The 26,751-nt window shown below is 43.4% G+C and overlaps 1 protein-coding gene across 2 annotated transcripts in view; it reads right to left on the bottom strand.

Moving 5' to 3' along the window:
- LOC120566747 (ubiquitin-conjugating enzyme E2-17 kDa-like) overlaps positions 1 to 21,214 on the bottom strand; it is a 24,669-nt gene extending 3,455 nt beyond the window's left edge. Inside the window, exons 1-7 of one of the 2 annotated variants that reach the window (XM_039813370.1) lie at positions 20,846 to 21,214; positions 9,891 to 9,954; positions 8,178 to 8,209; positions 5,567 to 5,644; positions 3,482 to 3,587; positions 2,129 to 2,222; positions 56 to 106 (exon numbers count right to left, since the gene is read on the bottom strand). In XM_039813370.1, coding sequence (XP_039669304.1) covers positions 58 to 106; positions 2,129 to 2,222; positions 3,482 to 3,587; positions 5,567 to 5,644; positions 8,178 to 8,209; positions 9,891 to 9,954; positions 20,846 to 20,869 — 447 coding nt within the window. In that variant the 5' untranslated portion in view covers positions 20,870 to 21,214 and the 3' untranslated portion in view covers positions 56 to 57. The remainder of the gene's footprint in view (positions 1 to 55; positions 107 to 2,128; positions 2,223 to 3,481; positions 3,588 to 5,566; positions 5,645 to 8,177; positions 8,210 to 9,890; positions 9,955 to 20,845) is intronic. The other variant, XM_039813371.1, reaches the window with a different exon arrangement.
- Between the last annotated feature and the right edge of the window lie 5,537 nt (positions 21,215 to 26,751).

Genomic DNA, 26,751 nt, shown 5'->3' with positions numbered 1-26,751 from the left:
CCTGCAGCCATGCTCAGCGCCAGCGTGCTCCAACCACTTCCCTCCAGAGTCTTACCATCACAGCATGGCATACTTCTCTGTCCACTCCCTGGCTAGCCTGCTATACCTGAGACAAACACTAGGGGTTAACACCTCCTGTCTGTGTGTGTGTGTGTGTGTGTCTCTGTGTGTATGGATGTGTGTGTGTGTGTGTCTCTGTGTGTGTGTATGGATGTGTGTGTGTGTGTGTGTGTGTGTGTATGGCTGTGTGTGTGTGTGTGTGTGTCTCTGTGTGTGTGTGTGATGTTGTGTGTGTGTGTGTGTTGGCTGTGTGTGTGGGTGTGTGTGTGTGTGTGTGAGAGAGTGTGTGTCCTGTGTGTGTGTGTGGATGTGTGTCTGGGTGTGTGTGAGTGTGTGTGAGAGAGAGTGTGTGTCTTGTGTGTGTGTGTGGCTGTGTGTCTGGGTGTGTGTGAGTGTGTGTGAGAGAGGTGTGTGTCCCTGTGTGTGTGTATGGCTGTGTGTGTGTGTCTCTCTGTGTGTGTGTATGGATGTGTGTGTGTGTGTGTGTGTGTGTATGGCTGTGTGTCTGTGTGTGTGTGTGTCTCTGTGTGTGTGTATGGATGTGTGTGTGTGTGTGTGTGATGGCTGTGTGTGTGTGTGAGTGTGTGTGAGAGAGAGTGTGTGTCTCTGTGTGTGTGTATGGATGTGTGTCTGGGTGTGTGTGAGTGTGTGTGAGAGAGAGTGTGTGTCTCTGTGTGTGTGTGTTGGCTGTGTGTCTGGGTGTGTGTGAGTGTGTGAGAGAGAGTGTGTGTCTCTGTGTGTGTGTATGGATGTGTGTGTGTGTGTGTGTGTGTGTGTGTGTGTGTGCTATCTGTGTGTCTGGGTGTGTGTGAGTGTGTGTGTGTGTGTGTGTGTGTGTGAGAGAGAGTGTGTGTCTCTGTGTGTGTGTGTGTGTGTGTGTGTGTGTGTGTGTGTGTGAGAGGAAAGAGTGTGTGTCTGTGTGTGTGTGTGTATGGATGTGTGTGTGTGTGTGTGTGAGAGAGAGAGTGTGTGTGTGTCTCTGTGTCTTGTGTGTGTGTGTGTGTGTGTATGGATGTGTGTGTGTGTGTGAGTGAAAGAGAGGTGTGTGTGTTGTGTGTGTGTATGGATGTGTGTGTGTGTGTGTGTGTGTGTGTGTGTGTGTGTGAGTGAAAGAGAGTGTGTGTCTGTGTGTGTGTGTGTGTGTGAGAGAGACAGAGTGTGTGTCTCTGTGTGTGTGTGTGTGTGTGTGTGTGTGTGTGTGTGTGTGTGTGTGTGAGAGAGAGAGAGTGTGTGCCTGTGTCTCTGTGTGTGTGTGTGTGTGTGTGTGTATGGATGTGTGTGTGTGTGTGAGTGAAAGAGTGTGTGTGTGTGTGTGTGTGTATGGCTGTGTGTGTGTGTGTGTGTGTGTGTGTGTGTGTGTGTGTGTGTGTTTGAGAGAGAGTGTGTGTAACAAATTAAACTCGGGTGTGATGTAATTTCGCTTCCGAGTTCCCAAAGTAAACGGCACGCACTAAAACGTTTAGATACGACCAGGCTACAATAACACCGCTACGTTAAGGTTTAAAAAGGAATATCTTCTGCTACGTGTCCCCCTCTCATTCCCCCTGCTCTGGTGTTCCCCCCTCTCATTCCCCCTGCTCTGGTGTTCCCCCCTCTCATTCCCCCTGCTCTGGCGGTTGTCCCCCTCTCATTCCCCCTGCTCTGGGTTGTCCCCTCTCATTCCCCCTGCTCTGGCGTGTCCCCCCTCTCATTCCCCTGCTCGGCGGTCCCCCTCTCATTCCCCCTGCTCTGGCGGTTCCCCCTCTTCATTCCCCCTGCTCTGGTGTTTCCCCTCTCATTCCCCTGCTCTGGCGTGTCCCCCCTCTCATTCCCCCTGCTCTGGCGTGTCCCCCTCTATCATTCCCCCTGCTCTGGCGTGTCCCCCTCTCATTCCCCCTGCTCTGGCGCCTCCTGTTTACGTCCAGTATACCAGCATGTTGATGAGATATGAGGTTTTGGGCGTGTTACCGGTAGTTTAAACCAAGATCACTTTTGGCCCAAAACTCAAAACGCTAGAAAACCAGAACGCAGCGCTGGAGATGCAGCCTGTGTGTCTGTGTTAGTTTTTATTTGACTGATGTGAACTCACTTAACAGGGTCTGTTTTGTAGATGCGGGCGATCTCTGGCACTAGAGGGTCGTCAGGGTTCGGGTCACATAACAGAGAACAAATGGACAAAAGGACTGCAGAGAGACAGGAAGAAAAAAAATACAAAAACTGGTTTAAAAAAAAACTACATTTTCATAATTTTACAACTTCAATTATATCACACAAGTTCAATGATATATCATACATCTTTAAATCCTTTCAAAGTTTACTCTCGGTCCAAAGTACACACAAAAAAAAAAAGGGAATATTATTGGCTGTCACAGAACACCTCCATCCACCCAAAAGAAGCCTGTAATATTGGATCATTTCAACAATTAAAAATCAGTCACAACTGTGTCATTTCTCTTATAACTCCACCATCTCTTATTTACCACCTTAAAAGCTCCATCTGGTGGCTATAATCTGACATTAATATTCCTACAGAAACATTACCTGGACCCAGAGCTAAAGAACTCCTCTAATAACCGGAAGAAAAAGCCTCATTCAGACCAGGGGCACGTTCATCCTCAAAACAGCGTGCACCGCGTTGCTATGGTTTCCTGGTTGAATGACAGGTTTCCTCCTAACGGTGTGCAGCGGCTTTAAGGGGTAACCTGGACCCTATGGTCCTGTGTCTAAGTGACTGATGGGAACAACTATCTTTGACATTGGTCCAGTATTGGTCCTTGAATTTTGCCTAAGGGATCAATTAAGTATCTATCTATCTATCTATTATCTATCTATCTATCTATCTATCTATCTATCTATCTATCTATCTATAGTGTTCAGCATAAGTGAATACACCCATGCTAAAGTTGACTAAAAAGAGGAATAAAAAAACCATCTTTTGGAAATTGATCTTAATGCCTTAATTTAAAAAATTAGGAAAAATCTAAACTTTAAAAAGGACACCAATTTTCTTTGTGAATGAATAATGTATCAAATAAATAAAATGTTCTTCCTTAAAATACAGGGGGCATAAGTAAGTACACTCCTTGCAAGGGGCCTGATCTAAACCAGCAAGGGGCCTGATCTAAACCAGCAAGAGGGGCCTGATCTAAACCAGCAAGGGGCCTGATCTAAACCAGCAAGGGCCCTGATCTAAACCAGCAAGAGGCCTGATCTAAACCAGCAAGGGGCCTGATCTAAACCAGCAAGGGGCCTGATCTAAACCAGCAAGGGCCTGATCTAAACCAGCAAGAGGCCTGATCTAAACCAGCAAGGGGCCTGATCTAAACCAGCAAGGGGCCTGATCTAAACCAGCAAGGGGCCTGATCTAAACCAGCAAGAGGCCTGATCTAAACCAGCGAGAGGCCTGATCTAAACCAGCGAGAGGCCGTACACATGGTCTTACCTTTAGAGATAGTTAATGCAGGAGACCACTGTGATCTCAAAATATCCAAGCAGATGCTGCCATTACTGTTAATATTTGGGTGATAAATTCTTGTTGTGAAGGCGACCTGAAAGAAAGAAGGAAAGAAGAAGAGGAGAAACACTGAGAATCATCCTCACAGATCAGAGCAGCTTCTATAAACACAGTTACCTGTGGTTTCATCTCGCTAACAGTGTGTGTGTGTGTGTGTGTGGTAGAGTGAGCGAGAAAATGTAATGAAATCACACAGAACAATAATGACTAAACCTTTCGGCTTTTGAAAACTGTTCTCCCAAAAAGGTTGGTTGTGTCACCTCTAATGCATTATCTGCACACACACACACACACACACACACACACACACACACACACACACACACACACACACACACACACACACACACACACCTCTGCTTTTAAACAAAAAGTAAGTCTCTACACTGTATTGGTCTGGAGATATTAAATAAGACTTATACAGTACGTATCAATAGTCTTAAGTAAGTAAGTCTTAATAATAGATATAGATTAGATAATAGATTATTTTGCATTATCTTGTTGTTGTATCTCGGTGTGTAAAGGCCCTTGAAGGGATTCTGGCCTTTCTCTGGCAGAGGTCAGCCTGCATGTTACAGCAACACTAATAAAACATGTCTATTAGGGCTGGGCGATAGGGAGAAAATCAGATATCACGATATATTCTTGACCAAATACATTGATAACGATATAATATATATAATATTCTAGGGTTGATAATTGGTGCTTTAACAAAATATCTTCACACTTACATTTTAGATAAATAATCATCAGTAATGTGGACATAATGTCTAAGTGTGTAAAAGGCAAATAATAGAAGAGCTAGAACAGTCAGGTGAGTTCAGAAAATTACATCACTTTACTGTAATACAGCCTTTAAAAGGTCCCATGACGTGGTGCTCTTTGGATGCTTTCATATAGACCTTAGTGGTCCCCTAATACTGTATCTGAAGTCTCTTTTATATAGGCCTTAGTGGTCCCCTAATACTGTATCTGAAGTCTCTTTTATATAGACCTTAGTGGTCCCCTAATACTGTATCTGAAGTCTCTTTTATATAGGCCTTAGTGGTCCCCTAATACTGTATCTGAAGTCTTTTTTATATAGACCTTAGTGGTCCCCTAATACTGTATCTGAAGTCTCTTTTATAGACCTTAGTGGTCCCCTAATACTGTATCTGAAGTCTCTTTTATATGAGCCTTAGTGGTCCCCTAATACTGTATCTGAAGTCTCTTTTATATAGGCCTTAGTGGTCCCCTAATACTGTATCTGAAGTCTCTTTTATATAGGCCTTAGTGGTCCCCTAATACTGTATCTGAAGTCTCTTTTATATAGACCTTAGTGGTCCCCTAATACTGTATCTGAAGTCTCTTTTATATAGACCTTAGTGGTCCCCTAATACTGTATCTGAAGTCTCTTTTATATAGACCTTAGTGGTCCCCTAATACTGTATCTGAAGTCTCTTTTATATAGGCCTTAGTGGTCCCCTAATACTGTATCTGAAGTCTCTTTTATATAGACCTTGGTGGTCCCCTAATACTGTATCTGAAGTCTCTTTTATATAGACCTTAGTGGTCCCCTAATACTGTATGCAGGTCTCTTTATATAGACCTTAGTGGTCCCCTAATACTGTATCTGAAGTCTCTTTTATAGACCTTAGTGGTCCCCTAATACTGTATCTGAAGTCTCTTTTATATAGACCTTAGTGGTCCCCTAATACTGTATCTGAAGTCTCTTTTATATAGACCTTAGTGGTCCCCTAATACTGTATCTGAAGTCTCTTTTATATAGACCTTAGTGGTCCCCTAATACTGTATCTGAAGTCTCTTTTATATAGACCTTAGTGGTCCCCTAATACTGTATCTGTATCATATTAATGTTAAAAAACCTCATAAAGTGAAATTGTTATGCCATGGGACCTTTAAAACCAGGAATAGACAACACTTAAGTCATATCACGATATTGATATATTGCCCAGCCCTAAATGTCCATCACATCTTTTCAAGTAATAACCTAAAGACATGATGCTCACTGACCTTGGGTGGTTTGAAGGGATAATCTGTAGGGAAATGAATAGTCAGGAAAAATACACCGCCTTGATAGGGACTGTCAGGCTGCAGCAGGACAACACAGAAAACACACATTACACACCATTACTCCTCAGAATACTTCACATATTACTCTAATAACTGTTTTAGAAAAGCGCTACAGCCTTTTTAGCCAATTCTGCCATTTCTAACTCATGTATAATCATGTGTTGTATTAATTTGCAATATGTCAGTCTTAAATAAACTGTGTGTGTGTGTGTGTCTGTGTCTTTGCGAGTTTGTCTGTGTGTGTTCATTTGCAATGTGTCCATCTTAAATAAACTGTGTGTGTGTGTGTGTGTGTGTGTGTGTGTGTGTGTGTGTGTGTGTGTGTGTGTGTGTGTGTGTGTGTGTCTGTGTGCGTGTGTCTGTGTGCGTGTGCGTGTGTGTGTTTGTATATGTGTGTTAATTTGCAATGTGTCCGTCTTAAATAAACTGAACTGAATGAATTCATTATGAAAATAATAATAGCTGCAGCTCTATGCAGAAAGTACATAAACTGGGAATACAGGATGTGTGACAAGACATAAATACTTCCTCAAGTGGTGCTAGTCTATTTCTTTTCAGTGTGGAAGTGAAAGTAGGAGGTGGAAGCACATTGACCAGCAAGATTCATTTATTTAGTTCTAGTTTGTGTGTTTGGGTCATGCATCGACCGTAACAAACTGGAATCAGTTACCCCCGAATATCCAGCTGATTAAAGATAAATCTTCAGTCAAGGAGTAAATGCACAGTCCTCTATCTGGCATGCAGATGACAGTTTGAACACAGGAAAGTAACTGTATGAGTCTTGTCTGATTACACTGTTTAAAATATATTCCTATTGTGTTTTATAATTATTTTTCTATAAATAAAAAATAAAAGTTTGTTCAGTGCGAACAGGTTTTAGATTGTGGGTTCTTTATAATGTGATAGTTACAGAACTGAGAGTGACTGATCTCTTGTTTATGAGAAATGTACGTGTGTGTGTCTGTGTGTGTTTGTGTCTATGTGTGTGTATCTGTGTGGTGTGTCTGTGTGTGTGTGTGTCTGTGTGTGTTTGTGTCTATGTGTGTGTATCTGTGTGATGTGTCTGTGTGTTTGCGTGTCTCTGCAGGTGTGTGTATGTCTGTGTGTGTGTGTGTCTGTCTGTTTGCAGGTGTCTCTGTGTGTGTGTGTGTGTGTGTGTGTGTGTCTGTGTGTGTTTGCAGGTGTCTGTGTGTGTGTGTGTGTGTTTGTGGGTCTCTCTGTGTGTGGGTATGCGGGTGTCTGTGTCTGTGTGTGTGTGTGTGTGTGTGTGTGTGTGTGTGTGTGTGTGTGTGTGTGTTTGCGGGTGTCTCTGGATGTGGGTATGCAGGTGACTGTGTGTGTCTGCCTGTTTGTGTGTGTGTGTGTGTGTGTGTGTGTCTGTTTGCAGGTGTCTGTGTGTGTGTGTGTGTATCTGTGTGGTGTGTCTGTGTGTTTGCGTGTCTCTGCGGGTGTGTGTATGTCTGTGTGTGTGTGTATGTCTGTGTGAGTGTGTGTCTGTGTGTATTTGTGTCTGTGTCTGTGTTTGCGGGTGTCTCTGGATGTGTGTATGTGGGTGTGTGTCTGCCTGTTTGTGTGTCTGTGTGTGTTTGCAGGTGTCTGTGTGTGTGTGTGTGTCTGTTTGCAGGTGTCTGTGTCTGTGTGTGTGTGTGTGTGTGTGTCTGTGTCTGTTTGCAGGTGTCTCTGTGTGTGTGTGTGTGTGTGTATGTCCGTGTGTGTGTGTGTGTGTGTGTTTGCAGGTGTCTCTGTGTGTGGGTATGCGAGTGTCTGTGTGTGTGTGTGTCTGTGTCTGCATGTGTGTGTCTGCATGTGTGTGTCTGTGTGTGTGTGTGTTTGTGGGTGTCTCTGTGTGTGGGTATGCGAGTGTCTGTGTGTGTGTGTGTCTGTGTGTGTGTCTGCATGTGTGTGTCTGTGTGCATCTGTCTGTGTATACATGCACATGTATGTATGTGTGTGATAAGTTTATTGCATATTGATGTGATTGTACATGTATTCTTGTAATGGGATGTCTGTGATGTAATGGGATGTTTTGGGATGTTTTGTGATGTAATGGGATGTTTTGTGATGTAATGGGATGTCTGTGATGTAATGGGATGTTTTGGGATGTTTTGTGATGTAATGGGATGTTTTGTGATGTAATGGGATGTTTTGGGATGTTTTGTGATGTAATGGGATGTTTTGTGATGTAATGGGATGTTTTGTGATGTAATGGGATGTTTTGTGATGTAATGGGATGTTTTGTGATGTAATGGGATGTTTTGTGATGTAATGGGATGTTTTGTGTGTCTAGTCTGGACTAACGGGGATCCTTTTAATAAATAAATAGGCTGTTTTACTCTTTCTGATGTACAGCACTCAAGTTCATCTCATTAATGTCATACAAAAAGTGCAACACAAAGACAAGTTAGACAGTTCTGTGCATAGCCTGATAAAAACATTACATCCCTGGGAACTCCAGAATAAAATGGAACTGAGATGTAAATTATCATGAAATCAATCTTTCGATTACATTAATTCTACGAAAACACTGAAGTCAGAGCAGTTTGATACTTACAGGACCCATAATAGTAGCTTGCCAATGAAACACTGGACAAAAGGGAAAAGAGAGGGTTAATAAAGTATATTTACTCCAAGTACTAAGTAAGTAAAGTGTATTTGTACAGCACTTATCACAGACAGTCACAGCAACATGACATCATGACTTTGCCTTTGGACGATGCTGCATCGATAATCGGCCGGCTCATAATCGATTATTTCTGTTTATAATTTAATGTAGGCCTAACAACATTTCTGTTTACATATTCTGGTATGTTTTGCACATTCAGGAGGTGCCATGTGCTCAGTGCTGTCTAGTTTTATTTATCCAAGTTATTTAGTATTAGAGCACTGCAGAATGTTTGGTTTTTGAAGCTTGAAAAGCTACAAATTAAATATCGTGGACACGGACGATGCTGCATCAATAATCGGCCGGCTCATAATCGATTATTTCCGTTTACAGTTTAATGTAGGCCTGACAATATTTCTGTTTACATATTCTGGTAGGTTTTGCACATGCAGGAGGTGCCATGTGCTCAGTGCTGTATAGTTTTATGTTAGGGCTGTGCAATTAATCGAAATCTAATCGTGATCATGATTTCGGCTCCCAATGATCACAAAAACAGAATAATCTATTATTAGACAAACAATTATTTAGCTCATTACGTTTCGCAAAGTAAACTCTTATTTCCTCTTTGTGTTCTGAATGAAAAAATAAAGTTTAAATAGGAAAAGTATTGAGGCAAAGTTCACAGATGTGTGTGTTTTTTTACTGTTGATTTATTTAACTTTTTCCACAGTTTTTTAAGTTCAATAATTACAAGATCTTTCCAGAAGTCAACGAGTAAATTATCGTGATTTCAATATTGACCGAAATAATCGTGATTATATATTTTTTTCACATAATCGACCAGCCCTATTTTATGTATCCAATGTATTTAGTTTTAGAGCACTGCAGAATGTTTGGTTTTTGAAGCTTGAAAAGCTATGAATTAAACATCCTACATGGCTTTAATAGAAAAATGGATTTGATGCATCGTGATGCATCGAGATATCGAATCAAATTGCTGACATGATAATCGTAATCGAATCGAGAGATCAGTGAAGACTCACACCTCTTCTCGCTACGGGGGAAATTCACACGCAATCGCAAGGTAACGTAAGTCAATGGAGGCCAAAACGGCGTCGATAAACACGCTGAAAAGCGAGTATGCGTCTTGATAACACGCCAATAATGGCGTACGAATTGGCGTGGCATACATACGCCACTTTATGACATCGGTCTGCTCACAGAGCAAATACATACAAAATTTAAACAAATTGATAGTCGTAAAAAGCACAATAAATCACAGTAAATCACAATAAATCACAATAAATCACAGTAAAACACAATAAATCACAGTAAATCACAATAAATCACAATAAATCACAGTAAAACACAATAAATCACAGTAAATCACAATAAATCACAGTAAAACACAATAAATCACAGTAAAACACAATAAATCACAGAAAATCACAATAAATCACAGTAAAACACAATAAATCACAGAAAATCACAATAAATCACAGTAAAACATAGTAAATCATAGTAAAACAAAAGCAAAAGATACATCGTAATACAGTCAGCGATGTGGCTGAACGGATGCCTGACTAAAATGCGTCAGGCGTACACGGTTATGTGCGTTATACTAGGTTTGTGAGGAAAAGTAAATGTTAAAAATGATCTTACTGTCTTCCCCGACGGGCCCAGCGGAGCACTGAGCGGGAGGATCTCGGGACAGATCGGTTAGCTCCTGGAAACAGAGAGAAGAAGAAGAAGAAGAAGATGAAAGGTAATGTAAAGATGCAGAAAAGGGGAAATTAAAAATAACCTGTCAACCTTTACACAAGAGCATCCTTCCTTCCTGGAAGCCGTGCAGCTGAAGGAGCTGCTAACTCCGCCCAAACAGCTGATCGATTCACAGGACTCTTCAGAGGAAAGAAAAGCTGCTTCTCATGTCTCTCTCTTTTTTTTTTTTAACCTTTATTTTATTCAGGGAAGGTTGAGTAAGAGGAAGCCTCTCTGATCACACTCACACAAGTGTCCATGTACAGATCAAAACAGCAGCCTACCTGGAGAAAAAGAAAGTGTATATAAACAGGAACAGTATAGCGCTGTCAGCGATAAGATTTACTAAACAACAGCCTTGTCACTGAAAAAATTAACATTTAAATGCTGATGAGAAAAAGAGACAAAAACTGTAAAAAAAATAAAAAAAAATAAAATAAAAAAAGACTAAAACTTGCCTTCTACCTGAAATTAACACCCGACCACATGCCAAATGTGGGTGAATTTTGCCATCGACAGGTAAAACTGTAAATCTACCTGTCACAATGAGAACTAAGGGAGGCGAAGCAGCCCGGCTGAAACAAGCAACCAACTAAAAAGATGAGGATGTTTCAAAGAATGATTGAGATTTCTCTTGGCACAGCTACCAGAACAGTGTTTCCTCTATGTTGATTTGACACTGGCCCCACCCCACGGCAACATTTCGGCAGCCCCACGGTATCAGAAATAGGACTGCATTGTTAGAGCGCATGTCGGAGAATAGCGCGGTCACTCGAGGATAACTAGCCAGTTGAGATGGTGTGTGTACGTCCTTGAGAGCTGTAATTCGTATACCTAATGTTGTCAGTTCATTTAAGCCTGATCTCGCTAATTTAAATTAAGTTAACTGGTGATTTTAGTTGTTTGTGTTCTTCACCTGCGAGCTAAATTGCACATGGCTGTTGATTCCATATAATAGCGAATGCTCAACGCCCTCGCCCACGTTTGTATTTGAGGTGCATTATTTACATGCTGCAGGAGTGACACTGCATTAAGATACAGTACAGGCCCAAAGTTTGGACACACCTTCTCATTCAATGAGTTTCCTTTTTATTTTCATGACTATTTACATTGTAGATTCTCACTGAAGGCATCAAAACTATGAATGAACACATATGGAATTATGTACTTAACAAAAAAGTGTGAAATAACTGAAAACATGTCTTATATTTTAGATTCTTCAAAGTAGCCACCCTTTGCTTTTTGTGATAACTCTGCAAACCCTTGGTGTTCTCTCAATGAGCTTCATGAGGTAGTCACCTGAAATGGTTTTACCTTCACAGGTGTGCTTTGTCAGGGTTCATTAGTGGAATTATTTCCCTTTATTAATACAAAAGCAAAGGGTGGCTACTTTGAAGAATGTAAAATATAAGACATGTTTTCAGTTATTTCTCACTTTTTTGTTAAGTACATAATTCCATATGTGTTCATTCATAGTTTTGATGCCTTCAGTGAGAATCTACAATGTAAATAGTCATGAAAATAAAAAGGAAACACACTGAATGAGAAGGTGTGGCCAAACTTTTGGCCTGTACTGTAATGTAATTAATAGTGGGGTTATGGCTATTTGCTGCAGATTGCTTAGCCTATATGTCAAGATCAAAGATGGCCTCTATAGTAACTCTAACTCAACAAATACAGTTCAATCACAACTGAGAATATGCCTCATTGTTTGTGTGAACAGAGGTGAATAAATATATTAGTTTGTGTTGCAGGGAAGGTTGTGTTGCAGGTTGGAAGCTCAGTTGGAGGCTGCTCAGTAACGCTCAGCCAGCACCGGGAAAGAGACTTCTAATATCCTTCACTGGTCTCGGTCCAGAGACACAGGGTCTGGTGGTCCGGTTTATATAAGGTCTATGGTTCTGAGGCACTTTTTGGACCAACTCGGGGAGACCGATCAGTCCGATGGCCTTTTGTGCAGACGGTCGGCTGTCTGGTTGGTGCGTCAGGGGCTTTAAATACATTTCTGTGCTTCCTTCCCTCTTCACAGGAAGGAAAGCAAGTGAAGGAAACAGGGATGTTAAGGGACGTAGCCTATATGTTATCTCAGGTGTCCATGCTAACGGTTTGTTATTCTGCTTTAAGTAAAATCAGCAGTGAAGGATGTTTTTGTCTCACTGAAGCAACCGAATCTCTTAAAATATCTGTGTCAGATTTGTCTCTCTGCTTGTTGGCGTTTTGCATTTTTAATTTTTCCATTTCCTGTTTGAAACAACAACAACACCAGGTGTCAAAAGGGAAAGTTTAACCACCAACTAAAAAGGGTTAAACTGTTCAACTCCAACGCTCTCGTCAACAGAGAAAATCTCCTTCAGAACAACTCCGTTTGATTTAAAAGTTTTATCTTTTTGTGAAGTCTGTCCTGAAGTCTTTAAGAGTTTTTCTTAAAAAGGTAGCTACCGTTTTCTTTAACCTGGACCTTATGTTCCCATGTTTCTGTGTGTAAGTGACTGATGGGAACAAGCATGTTTAAACTGGGCCAGTATAACCAGTGTAACCGTCAGCTACAGACTGGGCTGCAACGTACAAATGTTCAGCGTCAGTTTCAGTAGAATAAACATCAGAAAAAGTGTCAAAAAAATCTGAAAAAAGGGCAGGAAAAGTGTCAAAAACAGTTGGAAAAAATGTCAGAAAAGTTCAGAAAAAATGTCAGAAAAGTTCAGAAAAAATGTCAAAAAAATGTCAAAAAAAAAAGTGTAGAAAAAACGCCAAGAACACGGCAGGAAAAGTGTCAAGCGAGAAAAAAAACAAATTCTGAGTCTGAAAAAGTGTCAAAAAAATCTGAAAAAATTTCTGGAAAATTATCAATCTTTTTTCTCCAAAAAGTCAGAAAAAGTTTAAGAAAAAAAAAAAAAATGTAGAAAATTTCAGAAAAAGCGTCAGAAACAACCGTAGCGAAGACACGCGGTTGGTTATTGATGTGTAAGCAGCTGGTCTATTTTTACCCAGAAGACTCGGGAGGCCAGATCAGGATATGGAGGGAGGACACATGGCTGCTTATAGGACGACAGGTTTGTATTTCCAGCCTGCAGGTCCATCTGTGTGTGTGTGTGTGTGTGTGTGTGTGTGTGTTGGTATGTGACATACAGGCTTGGCACACGGCTCATCTTTCAGATCGGTCCGACTTTAGGAGGCGAGAAAATGACAGAAACCATTTACTAAAGAACCACAGTCATGTTGCACTGAATATGTCTCCTGGGTTCAACATTAAGGATCATCTATCTATCTATCTATCTATCTATCTACCTACCTGACTATCTATCTATCTATCTACCTACCTACCTACCTACCTGACTATCTATCTACCTGACTATCTATCTATCTATCTATCTATCTATCTATCTATCTATCTATCTACCTACCTACCTACCTGACTATCTATCTATCTATCTACCTGACTATCTATCCACCTATCTACCTATCTATCCACCTATCTATCTATCTATCTATCTACCTACCTACCTACCTGACTATCTATCCACCTACCTATCTATCTATCTATCTATCTATCCACCTACCTACCTACCTATCTATCTATCTATCTACCTGACTATCTATCCACCTATCTACCTATCTATCCACCTATCTATCTATCTATCTACCTACCTACCTACCTGACTATCTATCCACCTACCTATCTATCTATCTATCTATCTATCTATCTATCTATCTATCTATCTATCTATCCACCTACCTATCTATCTATCTATCTATCTATCTATCCACCCACCTACCTACCTACCTACCTACCTATCTATCTATCCACCTACCTATCTATCTACCTATCTATCCACCTACCTATCTATCTATCTACCTACCTATCTATCTATCTACCTACCTATCTATCTACCTACCTACCTACCTACCTATCTATCCACCTACCTATCTATCTATCTACCTACCTATCTATCTATCTACCTACCTATCTACCTACCTACCTACCTACCTACCTACCTATCTATCTATCTATCTATCTATCTATCTATCTACCTACCTACCTACCTACCTACCTACCTACCTACCTACCTACCTATCTATCCACCTATCTATCTAATATTTTTGGACAATGGCAAGTTTTGAATGTGCTGACAGTGTGTCTGCAGTTGTTGCAGACTGCTAACAGAACTGTAGCGGAGCAAAAGCAGTTTTTGATTCAATCACTTTATTGGTTAAATCGGTCAAATTAAACACTGATACAGATAATCCGCAAAATTGCCGAATATCGGACCCCGATTAATCGGTGAGGCCGAGCATTGTTCGATCCCTTGTCTCTCATAGCCAGACCCATGTGGCCACTACGTGACAAACCCTATGGAGCGTACCATGTGTCCAGTACGTGACAAACCCTATGGAGCGTACCATGTGTCCAGTACGTAACAAACCCTATGGAGCGTACCATGTGGCCACTACGTGACAAACCCTATGGAGCGTACCATGTGTCCAGTACGTGACAAACCCTACGGAGCGTACCATGTGTCCAGTACGTGACAAACCCTATGGAGCGTACCATGTGGCCACTATGTGACAAACCCTACGGAGCGTACCATGTGTCCACTACGTGACAAACCCTATGGAGCGTACCATGTGTTCAGTACGTGACAAACCCTATGGAGCGTACCATGTGTCCAGTACGTGACAAACCCTATGGAGCTGCATTCATGTGGCCTACCACGTGACCAACCCTATGGAGCGCACTTATATCCAGTAATGCGTGACAAACCCTACGGAGCTGCACTCATGTGGCCAGTACGTGACAAACCCTATGGAGCGTACCTATGTGTTCAGTAATGCGACAAACCCTATGGAGCGACTCATGTGTCCACCACGTGACCAACCCTATGGAGCGGTATTCATGTGCCCCACGCGACCAACCCTTATGGAGCGCATTCATGTGGCCACCACGCGACAAACCCTATGGAGCGCATTCATGTGTCCACTACGCGACCAACCCTATGGAGCGGCATCATGTGGCTACTCACGTGACCAACCCTATGGAGCGCACATCATGTGCCAACTCACGTAACAAACCCTATGGAGCGTACCATGTGGCCCCCCACGACCAACCCTATGGAGCGTACATGTGTCCACTACGTAACAAACCCTAGGAGCTGCATCATAGTGGCCACTACGTGACCAACCCTATGGAGCCGTACTATGTGTCCACCACGCAACCAACCCTATGGAGCGTACTACGTCACGTGCACGTGACAAACCCTATGGAGCGTACTCATGTGTCCACTACGTGACCAACTCTATGGAGCGCATTCATGTGTCCACTACGTGGACCAACCCTATGGAGCTGCATCATGTGGCCACTACGTGGACCAACCCTATGGAGCGCATCATGTGTCCACTACGCTGACAAACCCTATGGAGCGTACCATGTGTCCACTACGTGACCAACCCTATGTCACCGCATTTCATGGGCCGTACCACGTGACCAACCCTATGGAGCTGCATCATGTGTCCACTAATGGTAACAAACCCTATGGAGCGTACTCATGTGTCCACTACGTAACAAACCCTATGGAGTGCACTATGTGGCCACTACGCGACAAACCCTATGGAGCTGCATCATGTCCACTACGTAACCAACCCTATGGAGCCGTACTATGTGTCCTAACGTGACAAACCCTATGGAGCGTACTATGTGTCCAACTCATGCGACCAACCCTATGGACGGCACTCATGTGGCCACACTACCACGCGACCAAACCCTATGAGCGGCATTCATGTGTCCAACTACGTGACAAACCCTATGGAGCTGCACTCATGTCCACACGTGACAAACCCTATGGAGCTGCATCTATGTGTCCACTACGCGACCAACCCTATGGAGCGGCACTACGTGTCCACTACGTGACAAACCCTATGGAGCGCACTACGTGTCCACTCACGCCCCCCCCCCGCTCATAACAAACCCTATGGAGCGCACTCATGTGTCCACTACGTGACAAACCCTATGGAGCTGCACTATGTGTCCAGTAATGCGACAAACCCTATGGAGCGTACTCATGTGTCTACCACGTGACAAACCCTATGGAGCGTACGTTATGTTCACTACGTGCGACAACCCTATGGAGCCGCATTGTTTTTTTCTCAATACCACACCCATGGAGCTACCATGTGTCCCATGGAGCGCAATTTCATGTCCAATCACGCGACCAACCCTATGGAGTTTATTCTCCTCATGTGTCCACTACACGTGACAAACCCTAGGAGCGTATCTATGTGTCCACACACTACGCACAAACCCTATGGAGCGCACTCATGTGTCCACTACGCTGACACAAACCCTATGGAGCGCACTTCCATGTGTCCACTTCACGCCACAAACCCTATGGAGCGTACCTCCATGTGTCCACCACGTGACAAACCCTATGGACGCGTACCATGTGTCCAGCACGTGACAAACCCCTATGGAGCCCTAATTCATGTGGCCAACCCGTGACAAACCCTATGGAGCGGACTCATGTGTCCACAGACGGACAAACCCTATGGAGCCGCATCATGTGTCCAGAAAAAGCACGTGACAAACCCTATGGAGCCGCACTTCATGTGTCCATAGCCGTACAAACCCTATGGAGCCGCAATTACGTGTCCACTACGCAAAGACTGACAAACCCTATGGAGCGGCATTCATGGGTTCCACCCCCGCTGACCAACCCTATGGAGCCGTACTATGTGTCCAGTACGGCACAAACCCTATGGAGTCAGCCCATGTGGCCAGTAATGCGACAAACCCTATGGAGCGTACTCATGTGTCCACTACGTGACAAACCCTATGGAGCGGCACTATGTGTCCAGTACGCGGACAAACCCTATGGAGCTGTATTCTCGTGGGGCCACTCACGTTGACCAACCCTATAGAGCTGCACTTACGTGCCAATTACGCGACCAACCCTATGGAGCGTATCACGTACGCCACTACATTAACGTGACCAACCCAATGAGCCGTACACGTGTCCATACGTACACTCACGTAACAAACCCTATGGAGCCGCATTTCATGTGTCCACTCACGTGACCAACCCTACATGGAGCTGCATTCATGTGGCCACAATTACCGTGACCAACCACCTACGGAGCGTACTCATGCGTCCACTACCGCGTAACAAACCCTATGGAGCGCACACCATGTGGCCACAATACGGCACAAAACCCCTATGGAGGCGTATCATGTTATTGTACGTATCAGTCCTATGGCACACCAATACGTGACAAACCCTTTGTCACGTAGTGGCCACATGGTACGCTCCATAGGGTTTGTCACGTACTGTTGATCTGAAATGAAGACAGATTCAAAAATGAAAACCCGGCAGCTGATTGGACGAACGCGTCACGTGGGCGTCTGGTTTCTCCGGAAATTCAAAGCCAGACTGTCATGGCTGCTCGTTCAGAATCTGATCTCATATCGGACTAAAATAGTTCACCGAGACATGTTTCTGGAAACATCTGAAGAGAGAAATAGGCTGTGTGTCTCTGTCTCCGTGTGTGTGTGTCTCTGTCTCCGTGTGTGTGTGTGTGTGTGTGTGTGTGTGTGTGTGTCTCTGTGTCTCTTTGTGTCTCTGTGTGTGTGTATCTCTGTGTGTGTGTGCTGTGTGTGTGTGTCTGTGTGTCTCTGTGTGTGTCTCTGTGTGTGTCTCTGTGTGTGTGTCTGTGTGTGTGTGTCTCTGTGTGTGTCTGTGTGTCTCTGTGTGTGTCTCTGTGTGTGTGTCTGTGTGTGTGTGTGTGTCTCTGTGTGTGTCTGTGTGTATGTCTGTGTGTCTGTGTGTGTGTCTGTCTGTGTTTCTCTGTGTCTGTGTGTGTCTATGTCTCTGTGTGTGTGTGTGTGTGTGTTTCTGTGTGTGTGTGTGTCAGTGTCTCTGTGTGTGTGTGTTTGTGTGTGTCTGTGTGTCTCTGTGTCTATGTCTGTGTGTCTGTGTGTCTGTGTGTGTCTGTGTGTGTGTGTGTGTGTCTGTCTGTGTGTCTGTGTGTGTGTCTGTCTGTGTTTCTCTGTGTCTGTGTGTGTCTATGTCTCTGTGTGTGTGTGTTTCTGTGTGTGTGTGTGTCAGTGTCTCTGTGTGTGTGTGTGTGTCTGTGTGTGTCTCTGTGCGTGTGTCTGTCTGTGTTTCTGTGTGTGTGTGTGTCAGTGTCTCTGTGTGTGTGTGTGTGTATCGGTGTGTGTGTGTCTCTGTGTGTCTGTGTTTGTGTGTGTCTGTGTTTGTGTGTCTCTGTCTCTGTGTGTGTCTCTGTGTGTGTGTGTGTGTCTCTGTGTGTGTCTCTGTGTGTGTGTGTCTGTGTGTGTGTGTGTGCAGTTGCTGAATCTGTCTACATTTCAGATCAACAAAGGTCAGTTTAAAAGATTTTCATCAGACTTTGAGAGACTCTAGTCACGCTCGTCACTCCACCAATCAGATTGGTCGTTGAGTCCGACTGCCCGCCCTCCGATTCAACAAGTCAAATCGGCCAAAATGACCGACGACAGCACGAAACGCACCGAACAGACTCCAGTCACCGACCTTGCCAGACTGTCCGACGGCCGATTATCGTCTCGGTGTGCCGGCCCTTTAAGACAATTATCTGTTGTATTAAAGAGTTTTTTTTAATTTTTTTTAATGTTATGTTAAAATATGCAAATTAGGCATTTTGTAATGCTAACTTTTGGCAAATTTGGGAGAAATCTACAGACACAAATTAGCCTGGGTAAACCCTGACAAACTTCTGGCAAATTTGAGGTTTGCTCTGCAAGTCAGTCTGGCCCAAGAGCCCATTTCCAATGTCCCCAAAATCCAGGCACCAATCACAACCGTTGAGGAGGGCTCTACACCAATCACAACCGTTGAGGAGGGCTCTACACCAATCACAACCGTTGAGGAGGGCTCTACACCAATCACAACCGTTGAGGCGGGCTCTACACCAATCACAACAGTTGAGGCGGGCTCTACACCAATCACAACAGTTGAGGAGGGCTCTACACCAATCACAACCGCTGAGGAGGGCTCTACACCAATCACAACCGCTGAGGAGGGCTCTACACCAATCACAACCGCTGAGGAGGGCTCTACACCAATCACAACCGCTGAGGAGGGCTCTACACCAATCACAACCGCTGAGGAGGGCCTCTACACCAATCACAACAGTTGAGGCGGGGTTTCTACACCAATCACAACAGTTGAGGAGGGCTCTACACCAATCACAACCGCTGAGGAGGGCTTCTACACCAATCACAACCGCTGAGGAGGGCTTCTACACCAATCACAACCGTTGAGGAGGGCTCTCTACACCAATCACAAACGTTGAGGAGGGCCCTACACCAATCACAACCGCTGAGGAGGGCTCTACACCAATCACAACCGCTGAGGAGGGCTCTACACCAATCACAACCGTTGAGGCGGGCTCTACACCAATCACAACAGTTGAGGCGGGCTCTACACCAATCACAACAGTTGAGGAGGGCTCTACACCAATCACAACCGCTGAGGAGGGCTCTACACCAAATCACAACCGCTGAGGAGGGCTCTACACCAATCACAACCGGCTGAGGAGGGCTCTACACCAATCACAACCGTTGAGGGGGCCTACACCAATCACAACCGCTGAGGGGGCTCTACACCAATCACAAGCGTTGAGGGGCTCTACACCAATCACAACCGTTGAGGAGGGCTCTACACCAATCACAACCGTTGAGGAGGGCTCTACACCAATCACAACCGTTGAGGAGGGCTCTACACCAATCACAACCGCTGAGGAGGGCTCTACACCAATCACAACCGCTGAGGAGGGCTCTACACCAATCACAACCGCTGAGGAGGGCTCTACACCAATCACAACCGTTGAGGAGGGCTCTACACCAATCACAACCGTTGAGGAGGGCTCTACACCAATCACAACCGTTGAGGAGGGCTCTACACCAATCACAACCGTTGAGGCGGGCTCTACACCAATCACAACCGCTGAGGAGGGCTCTACACCAATCGTGTTACCACTTGTGTTAATAGCCAAAGTGTAGTAAAATAAACACCTTGGTGTATTTTAGAGGTTTTCTTCCACTGGTCTGAAAGAAGACATGTTACAGAAGAAACATGTCATGTTTGGCTTCTCCTTAAATGAGTGAATCTGAAAACTTTTTCACGGACCGACTGGCAGAGAGCCACTGACCACTGGGGGGGTCCCCGAACCCCACTTTGAGACTCCCTGAGCTGGCCTGAAGCTAAAGCTAACACCGGGTTACTCTGTCATTTGACACATTGAGGGCTTCTGACACAAAACCTGTTTCACGTTAACACACAAAACATACAGTAGTTAAAATGTCTCACACCAAACTAAAATATGGCTGTTTGACGTTGTTACGTCAAATGTTGTCTCACACCAAACTCCAGCTAAAAATCAGACGATTTAACGTTACGTCAAATGTTGTCTCACACCAAACTCCAGCTAAAAATCAGACGATTTAACGTTACGTCAAACGTTGTCTCACACCAAGCTCCAGCTAAAATATGTCTGTTTGACGTTGTTACGTCAAATGTCACGAAACCAAACTCCAGCTAAAATATGTCTGTTTGACGTCGTTACGTCAAATGTTGTCTCACACCAAACTCCAGCTAAAATCTGGCTGTTTGACGTCGTTACGTCAAATGTTGTCTCACACCAAACTCCAGCTAAAAATCTGACCGTTTAACGTTACGTCGAATGTTGTGTCGTCATCGGCAGCAGCTGCCGGACAAGCTAACGCTGCTAGCCAACGAGCTAACGGCACAGAAACATGTCATTAAAGCCACAAACGACAGACTCTGATGTTAATTAAATGTGGGGGGTGGGAAAGGGAAGTCCGTTACCTTGGTAATTCGTTTTAAAGCCATTGTGTCTGCGTGAAGGGACCGGCTGTCGAGGTGGAGGAGGTGGAGGAGGAGGGCAGGCCAGCTAGGTGATGCTAACTAACTAGCATCTAGGACTCTGCTAGCTTTTGTAGTTTCAGGCGCTAAGCTAAGATAGCTGTGATATACACATACGTCGGTTAAACTACAACTGTTTTTGTTGAATCTCGTCTTTTTTTTTCACGAACTTATGGCTCTCAAGTCTGGAGAATCTCCAGCACGTCAGCCCTGACTTTAGGCTGACACACGAATAACGAACCGGAGAGACCGCAGCAGCTCAAAATGTCTTCCGTTCACACAGAGAGCTGAAAACCGTTGGGAGGTCTCACTCTGACGCTGTTTCCAGGCACCAGAGCAACTGTCACAGAACCGATAGGAGGTCTCACTCTGACGCTGTTTCCAGGCACCAGAGAAACTGTCACAGAACCGATAGGAGGTCTCACTCTGACGCTGTTTCCAGGCACCAGAGAAACTGTCACAGAACCGATAGGAGGTCTCACTCTGATGCTGTTCCAAGGCACCAGAGCAACTGTCACAGAACCGTTGGGAGGTCTCACTCTGTAGGAGGAGGTCTCACTCTGACCCTGTTTCCAGGAACCAGAGCAACTGTCACAGAACCGATAGGAGGTCTCACTCCGACGCTGTTTCAGGGCACCAAAGCAACTGTCAGAACCGATAGGAGGTCTCACTCTGATGCTGTTCCAAGGCACCAGAGCAACTGTCACAGAACCGTTGGGAGGTCTCACTCTGTAGGAGGAGGTCTCACTCTGACCCTGTTTCCAGGAACCAGAGCAACTGTCACAGAACCGATAGGAGGTCTCACTCTGACGCTGTTTCAAGCACCAGAGCAACTGTCACAGAACCGATAGGAGGTCTCACTCTGACCCTGTTTCAAGCACCAGAGCAACTGTCACAGAACCGATAGGAGGTCTCACTCCGACCTGTTTTAAGGAACCAAAGCAACTGTCACAGAACCGATAGGAGGTCTCACTCTGACGCTGTTTCAAGCACCAGAGCAACTGTCACAGAACCGATAGGAGGTCTCACTCTGACGCTGTTTCAAGCACCAGAGCAACTGTCACAGAACCGATAAGATGGCTGACTCTGACGCTTATTTACTTTTATTTTATTTTTTTTACTGTAAATTGTATTTTTATTTCAATTTTCCATTATTTTATTTCAATTTATTTATTTTTTAATCCTTTTTGAATTGTTTTACTTACATTTTCATTTATTACTAATATATTTCTTTTATTTCATTTCCCTTAATTCCTTTTGTGTACTTTATTTAAAATTATTTTACTTATATATTTTACTTTATATATTGTTTTCTTTTCTCACTTTTTTATAAAAAATAAAATAAAAACAAGTATTTAAATGTTTAAATTGCAACAAAACAATAGGCAATATGACAGAACAAAGCATATAAAAGTCACACTAAAGGTAGAAAAAAAACTAAATACTAAAATAGGCAGAAACATGTGTAATAAGTCTTTTTAGGAGAACATCTGATACATTTTGAATTAAGTAGAAGTACCGGCTGCAGTTGCAGTTATAAATAACCAAACTCTACAAGTGTTTATTTATATAAAAACAACTTTATTTAAAAAATACATCCTATAAAAAGATGGTGTAGAACTGTACAGTGCAGGGCCAAGATATAAATATCAGAGAGAAGCTTTCGTTTCACACAGAGAGAAAAAGACTACAACTCCTCACAGCTCTGGACTTCCTTTCCCACAATGCTTTGCATTATGTGTCAAAGCTTGGCTAAACCGTGAGATGTGGTTCTGCGGAAGCTCCACGCAGAGCTTTCACCGCAAGTGGCCTGAAGTTTATACTTGTGCGTTGGTGTGTGCGTTGATCTCTTAGCGGGGCCGGCATGTGTGTGTGTCTGTGTGTGTGTGTGTGTGTGTGTGTGTGTGTGTGTTTGTTTGCATGTGTCTGTGTGTGGCTGTGTGTGTGTGTGTGTTTGTGTGTATGCCTGCATGTGTCTGTGGCTGTGTGTGTGTGGAATGAGTGTGTGTGTGTGTGTGTGCGCGTGCATGTGTCTGTGCGGAATGAGTGTGTGTGTGTGTGTGTGTGTGCGTGTGTTTGTCTGTGTGTATGTGTGCATGTGTGTGTGGCTGTGTGTCTGTGAGGAGTGTGTGTGTCTGTGTGTGTTTGTGTGTGTATGTGTGCATGCATGTGTGGCTGTGTGTGTGTGTGTGTGTAATGAGAGTGTGTGTGTGTCTGTGTGTGTGTGTAATGAGAGTGTGTGTGTCTGTGTGTGTGTGTGTGTGTGTGTGTATGTATGTGTGCATGCGTGCGTGTGTGTGGAATGAGAGTGTGTGTGTGTGTGTGTTTGTCTGTGTGTGTGCATGTGTCTGCATGCATGTGCGTGCGTGTGTGTGTCTGTGTGTGGTAGAGAGAGTGAGAGAGTGCCGGTGATTCTCTCCAGAGTGAGTAGTGACTCTAGAGTCCTAGTGAGAGAACCAAAGAGTCTCCTCCTGTTCTTTCTGACCAGGGGGGAGATCTGGAGAAGGAGAAGTTCACCCTCTCATGATCTCATGTTGTTCATGGAGAAGGAGAACCAGGAAATGAGTCGGGGGGGGGAGAAATACAACGCTACATGTTCTTAAATTTTCCCGGCAACTCCACGTACCTACAGTACGTAGCCACGGCCTAGATTTACCGCAGAACCATAAATCACGCTTCAGTCTTTGTGCTAAAATATATGAATCTTATTCTCTCATCAGAGGAACACAGAACAGACCGAAGATACAGGAAAAACATTGGTTTTTATTTATTAACATGTTCATTAAGTTTCTGTTTTTACGAAAACCTTTTCAGTGGCGAGACGGACAGAAAACAAATGGCCCTTACTTAGAATTCAAAAACAGTAAATAAATCAATCTTTAAAACGTGCACACTCAAAGGACAGTTTCAGAGTTTTCCAAGTCTGTCTTTATACCTTATTCACGTTCCTATGTGAAGAGTTGTTGCTGTTCATCCTGACTGTAAAGTCAGATGTCTTTATAAAAAGGACCAAGCTGGAGGCAGAACTTTATATTTCATGAACACACTCCCTCAGTGTGTTTACATGCACAGCAGTAACTACAGTATTTTCTATAAGTCGCACTTTTTTGTCCTGCTTTGGCTGGTCCTGCGACTTATAGTCAGGTGCGACTCATATATCAAAATATATATAATTTAACATGTTTTTAAATGTTAATTCATACTGAAAACATCACCGTCTACAGCCACGAGAGGGCGCTCTAGGCTTGGGACGACTAGGGCTGTGCTCGATTGAAGAACTTAGTCGACTAACACTCATTCAACTGTACCGACTAATCGATTTTAATCGACAGATCTGTAAATCTGAGTTTCTCCACTAAGAGTCATGCTAAAAGCACCACTTTAATTCTTGTGTTTACCAGAGATGAGCTCGTACGTTTCTTGGAAATAAGTCATTCAGCATGAAAACAGCATCAGACATGACTAATGGAGTAAAGAGATCTAAGTTGACTAAGACCAAAACCACCGATTAGTCGACTAATCCACTAAGAGGGAGCAGCACTAGTGACAACTATATGCTGCTGATAACAAACTGCAGGTAGTAAAACATGCAGCCGAAAACGGTAATCGAGCAGCAGAAAGAAAGTTTGAAATGAGAGAGAAACTTGTGAGGGAGACTGGCGAAAAGGTGACTCTTACTGCAATGAAGAAAACAAAGAAAGCTAATCGGCTAATCGCGGGCTGAAAGCCAGATGGTCAGAGGTGGAGGAAGGAGTCCACAGATGGGGGCTTGAACCCCGTGCTGCAGGGAGTGGCTGGTCAACGGTGCAGTAACATCTCCACGCCCTGGTAGCTAGTTGTTCTGGGTGCTATTGTGTAGTTGAATAACTGTTAATGTGTTACGTTAACATACCGGACACCTATTGTATTCAGCCTGTTGTTGTGCGCTATTGTGTAGTTGAATAACTTGCCTTTCCAGATTAAATGTCTGTTCTTGGTCTTGGATTTTGTGAAATAAATGCGATTTATAGTCCGGGAAATTTAAAATACACGCGTTATGGCAGTTCTACCCGGGTACACGAGCAGGAAGAATGACGGGAGTAAAGGTTGTGGTTAGAAGGAATAAAGGTACGCAGTTTAGCCGAGAAACGGCACCGATGACGGTTAAGTTTAGGCACCAAAAACGACAAGTTTAGTTTATGGAAAAAGATGGTCGTTTGGGTTATAAAACACTAACGAGGTGAAAGGGTTAATATATTATTATATTAGATTAGATTTTGCAAGGGCGTTACTTTGGGTTCAACATTTAAAAAAAAAAAAAAAAAAAAAAAAAAAGGGACAAAAACCTCAAAAAGAAAATTATCTGAAAAAAAGCACCAAAAACTTCAGAAAAAACACCAAAACGCACAGTAAAAAAAAAACAAAAAACGTAAAAAAAAAAAAAAAACTGTCCAATTTTTTTTCTAAAGCACCAAAAACGTTGAATAAAAGCAGCAAAAAGGTTGGAAAAAGGTACAAAAACTTTGAAAGATGCCCAGTTTTCATTATCGTCCTCCCCATAAATTACACCTATGAGATGTTGCGTAACTTCTGGCCATAGCTGTACCCCTTCTACCCACAACTACGTACAACTGGGCCACGTTCAACCCCGACAAAACGTAGCAACGCGTTTATTTAAACTTTGCGTTGAACACAGCGGTGTGTGCGCTCTGCCTTTTTATTACCACGACTTTACAGACACCTCTCTGCTGATTGGGTATCACCTGGGACAATAAACGAGAGAAAACAACCTAACTTAAAGGGTACCTACTGTTGTTTTAAATATGGACCCTATGGTCCTGTGTGTTTCTGTGTCTCAGTGAGTGATGGGAACAACAGTCTTTGACATCGGTCCAGTATTAAGAGAGATCTCTGCAGTCGGCAGCAGCGAAACAAGCTGCAATGTGAGTTAATAGTAATCGTCCAGCTTGTGTTTACCTTCACTAGTTCTTTTAAATCTAAGCTAAAGACCTATCTTTTTGATGTTGCTTTTCTTTAAATAATCTATTAACTTTAATTTCTTATACTGCACTATCAATTTTATTCTTGTCTTTTAATGTTTTTAAATTTGTTTATTAATGTTTTTAAATTGTTTTAAATTGTTTTTCTAACTGCTCTTTAATGTTTCATGTAAAGCACTTTGAATTGCCCTGTTGCTGAAATGTGCTCTACAAATAAAGCTGCCTTGCCCTGCCTTAACTAAAGTTGTGTTTTTGCCGCTGACAGACTCAGATTATTATTCTAAGAGTCTGACAGCACACTGCTTGATGCCTGAAGAGACTGATTTTAGCCTTCAAACTTATGGATCTTTTACTCAAACTTGACTGCATCGGTCTTCAGTCTGACTGAACTCTCAGATTACAGAAGTTTAAGATTATTTTCAGAAAAACCCTAACTAGATCTGCTGCTCTCTCTCTCTCTCTCTCTCTCTGAGTGTGTTCACATGCACAGCAGTAACCAGGTTCGGCCAGTTCTCCCAGTATAAATGAGCGGGGGATCAGGTTCAGGGCTGCTGTGCGGGCGGGCGGTTTTGTTTTGCGTCTTTTTAGTCAGAGATTTAGGTTTTTCCTCTGTGGGTGCATCAAACATTTTTTGCATTTCAGCACCTTAGGAAATGGACAGCGGCCGACACAAACAACATATTTACTCAATAACAGAGCCATGAAGAAGGCTCTCTCTCAACTTCTCACAGATACAGACAGGATTGGAGAGTACATGTCATTACATGTCATTTAGCTGACGCTTTAGATAACGTATTTATAAGCTATATAGAAAGAATAATTTGTAAATCTATCCATTGAACTCTTGCAGTACTTTTCATTCCGTCTTTT

Source organism: Perca fluviatilis, chromosome 10, assembly GCF_010015445.1.
Source record: "Perca fluviatilis chromosome 10, GENO_Pfluv_1.0, whole genome shotgun sequence".
Taxonomy (NCBI): Eukaryota; Metazoa; Chordata; class Actinopteri; order Perciformes; family Percidae; genus Perca; species Perca fluviatilis.
Note: the sequence above shows the minus strand (reverse complement) of the source record. Positions and strands in the feature narration are given on the sequence as shown.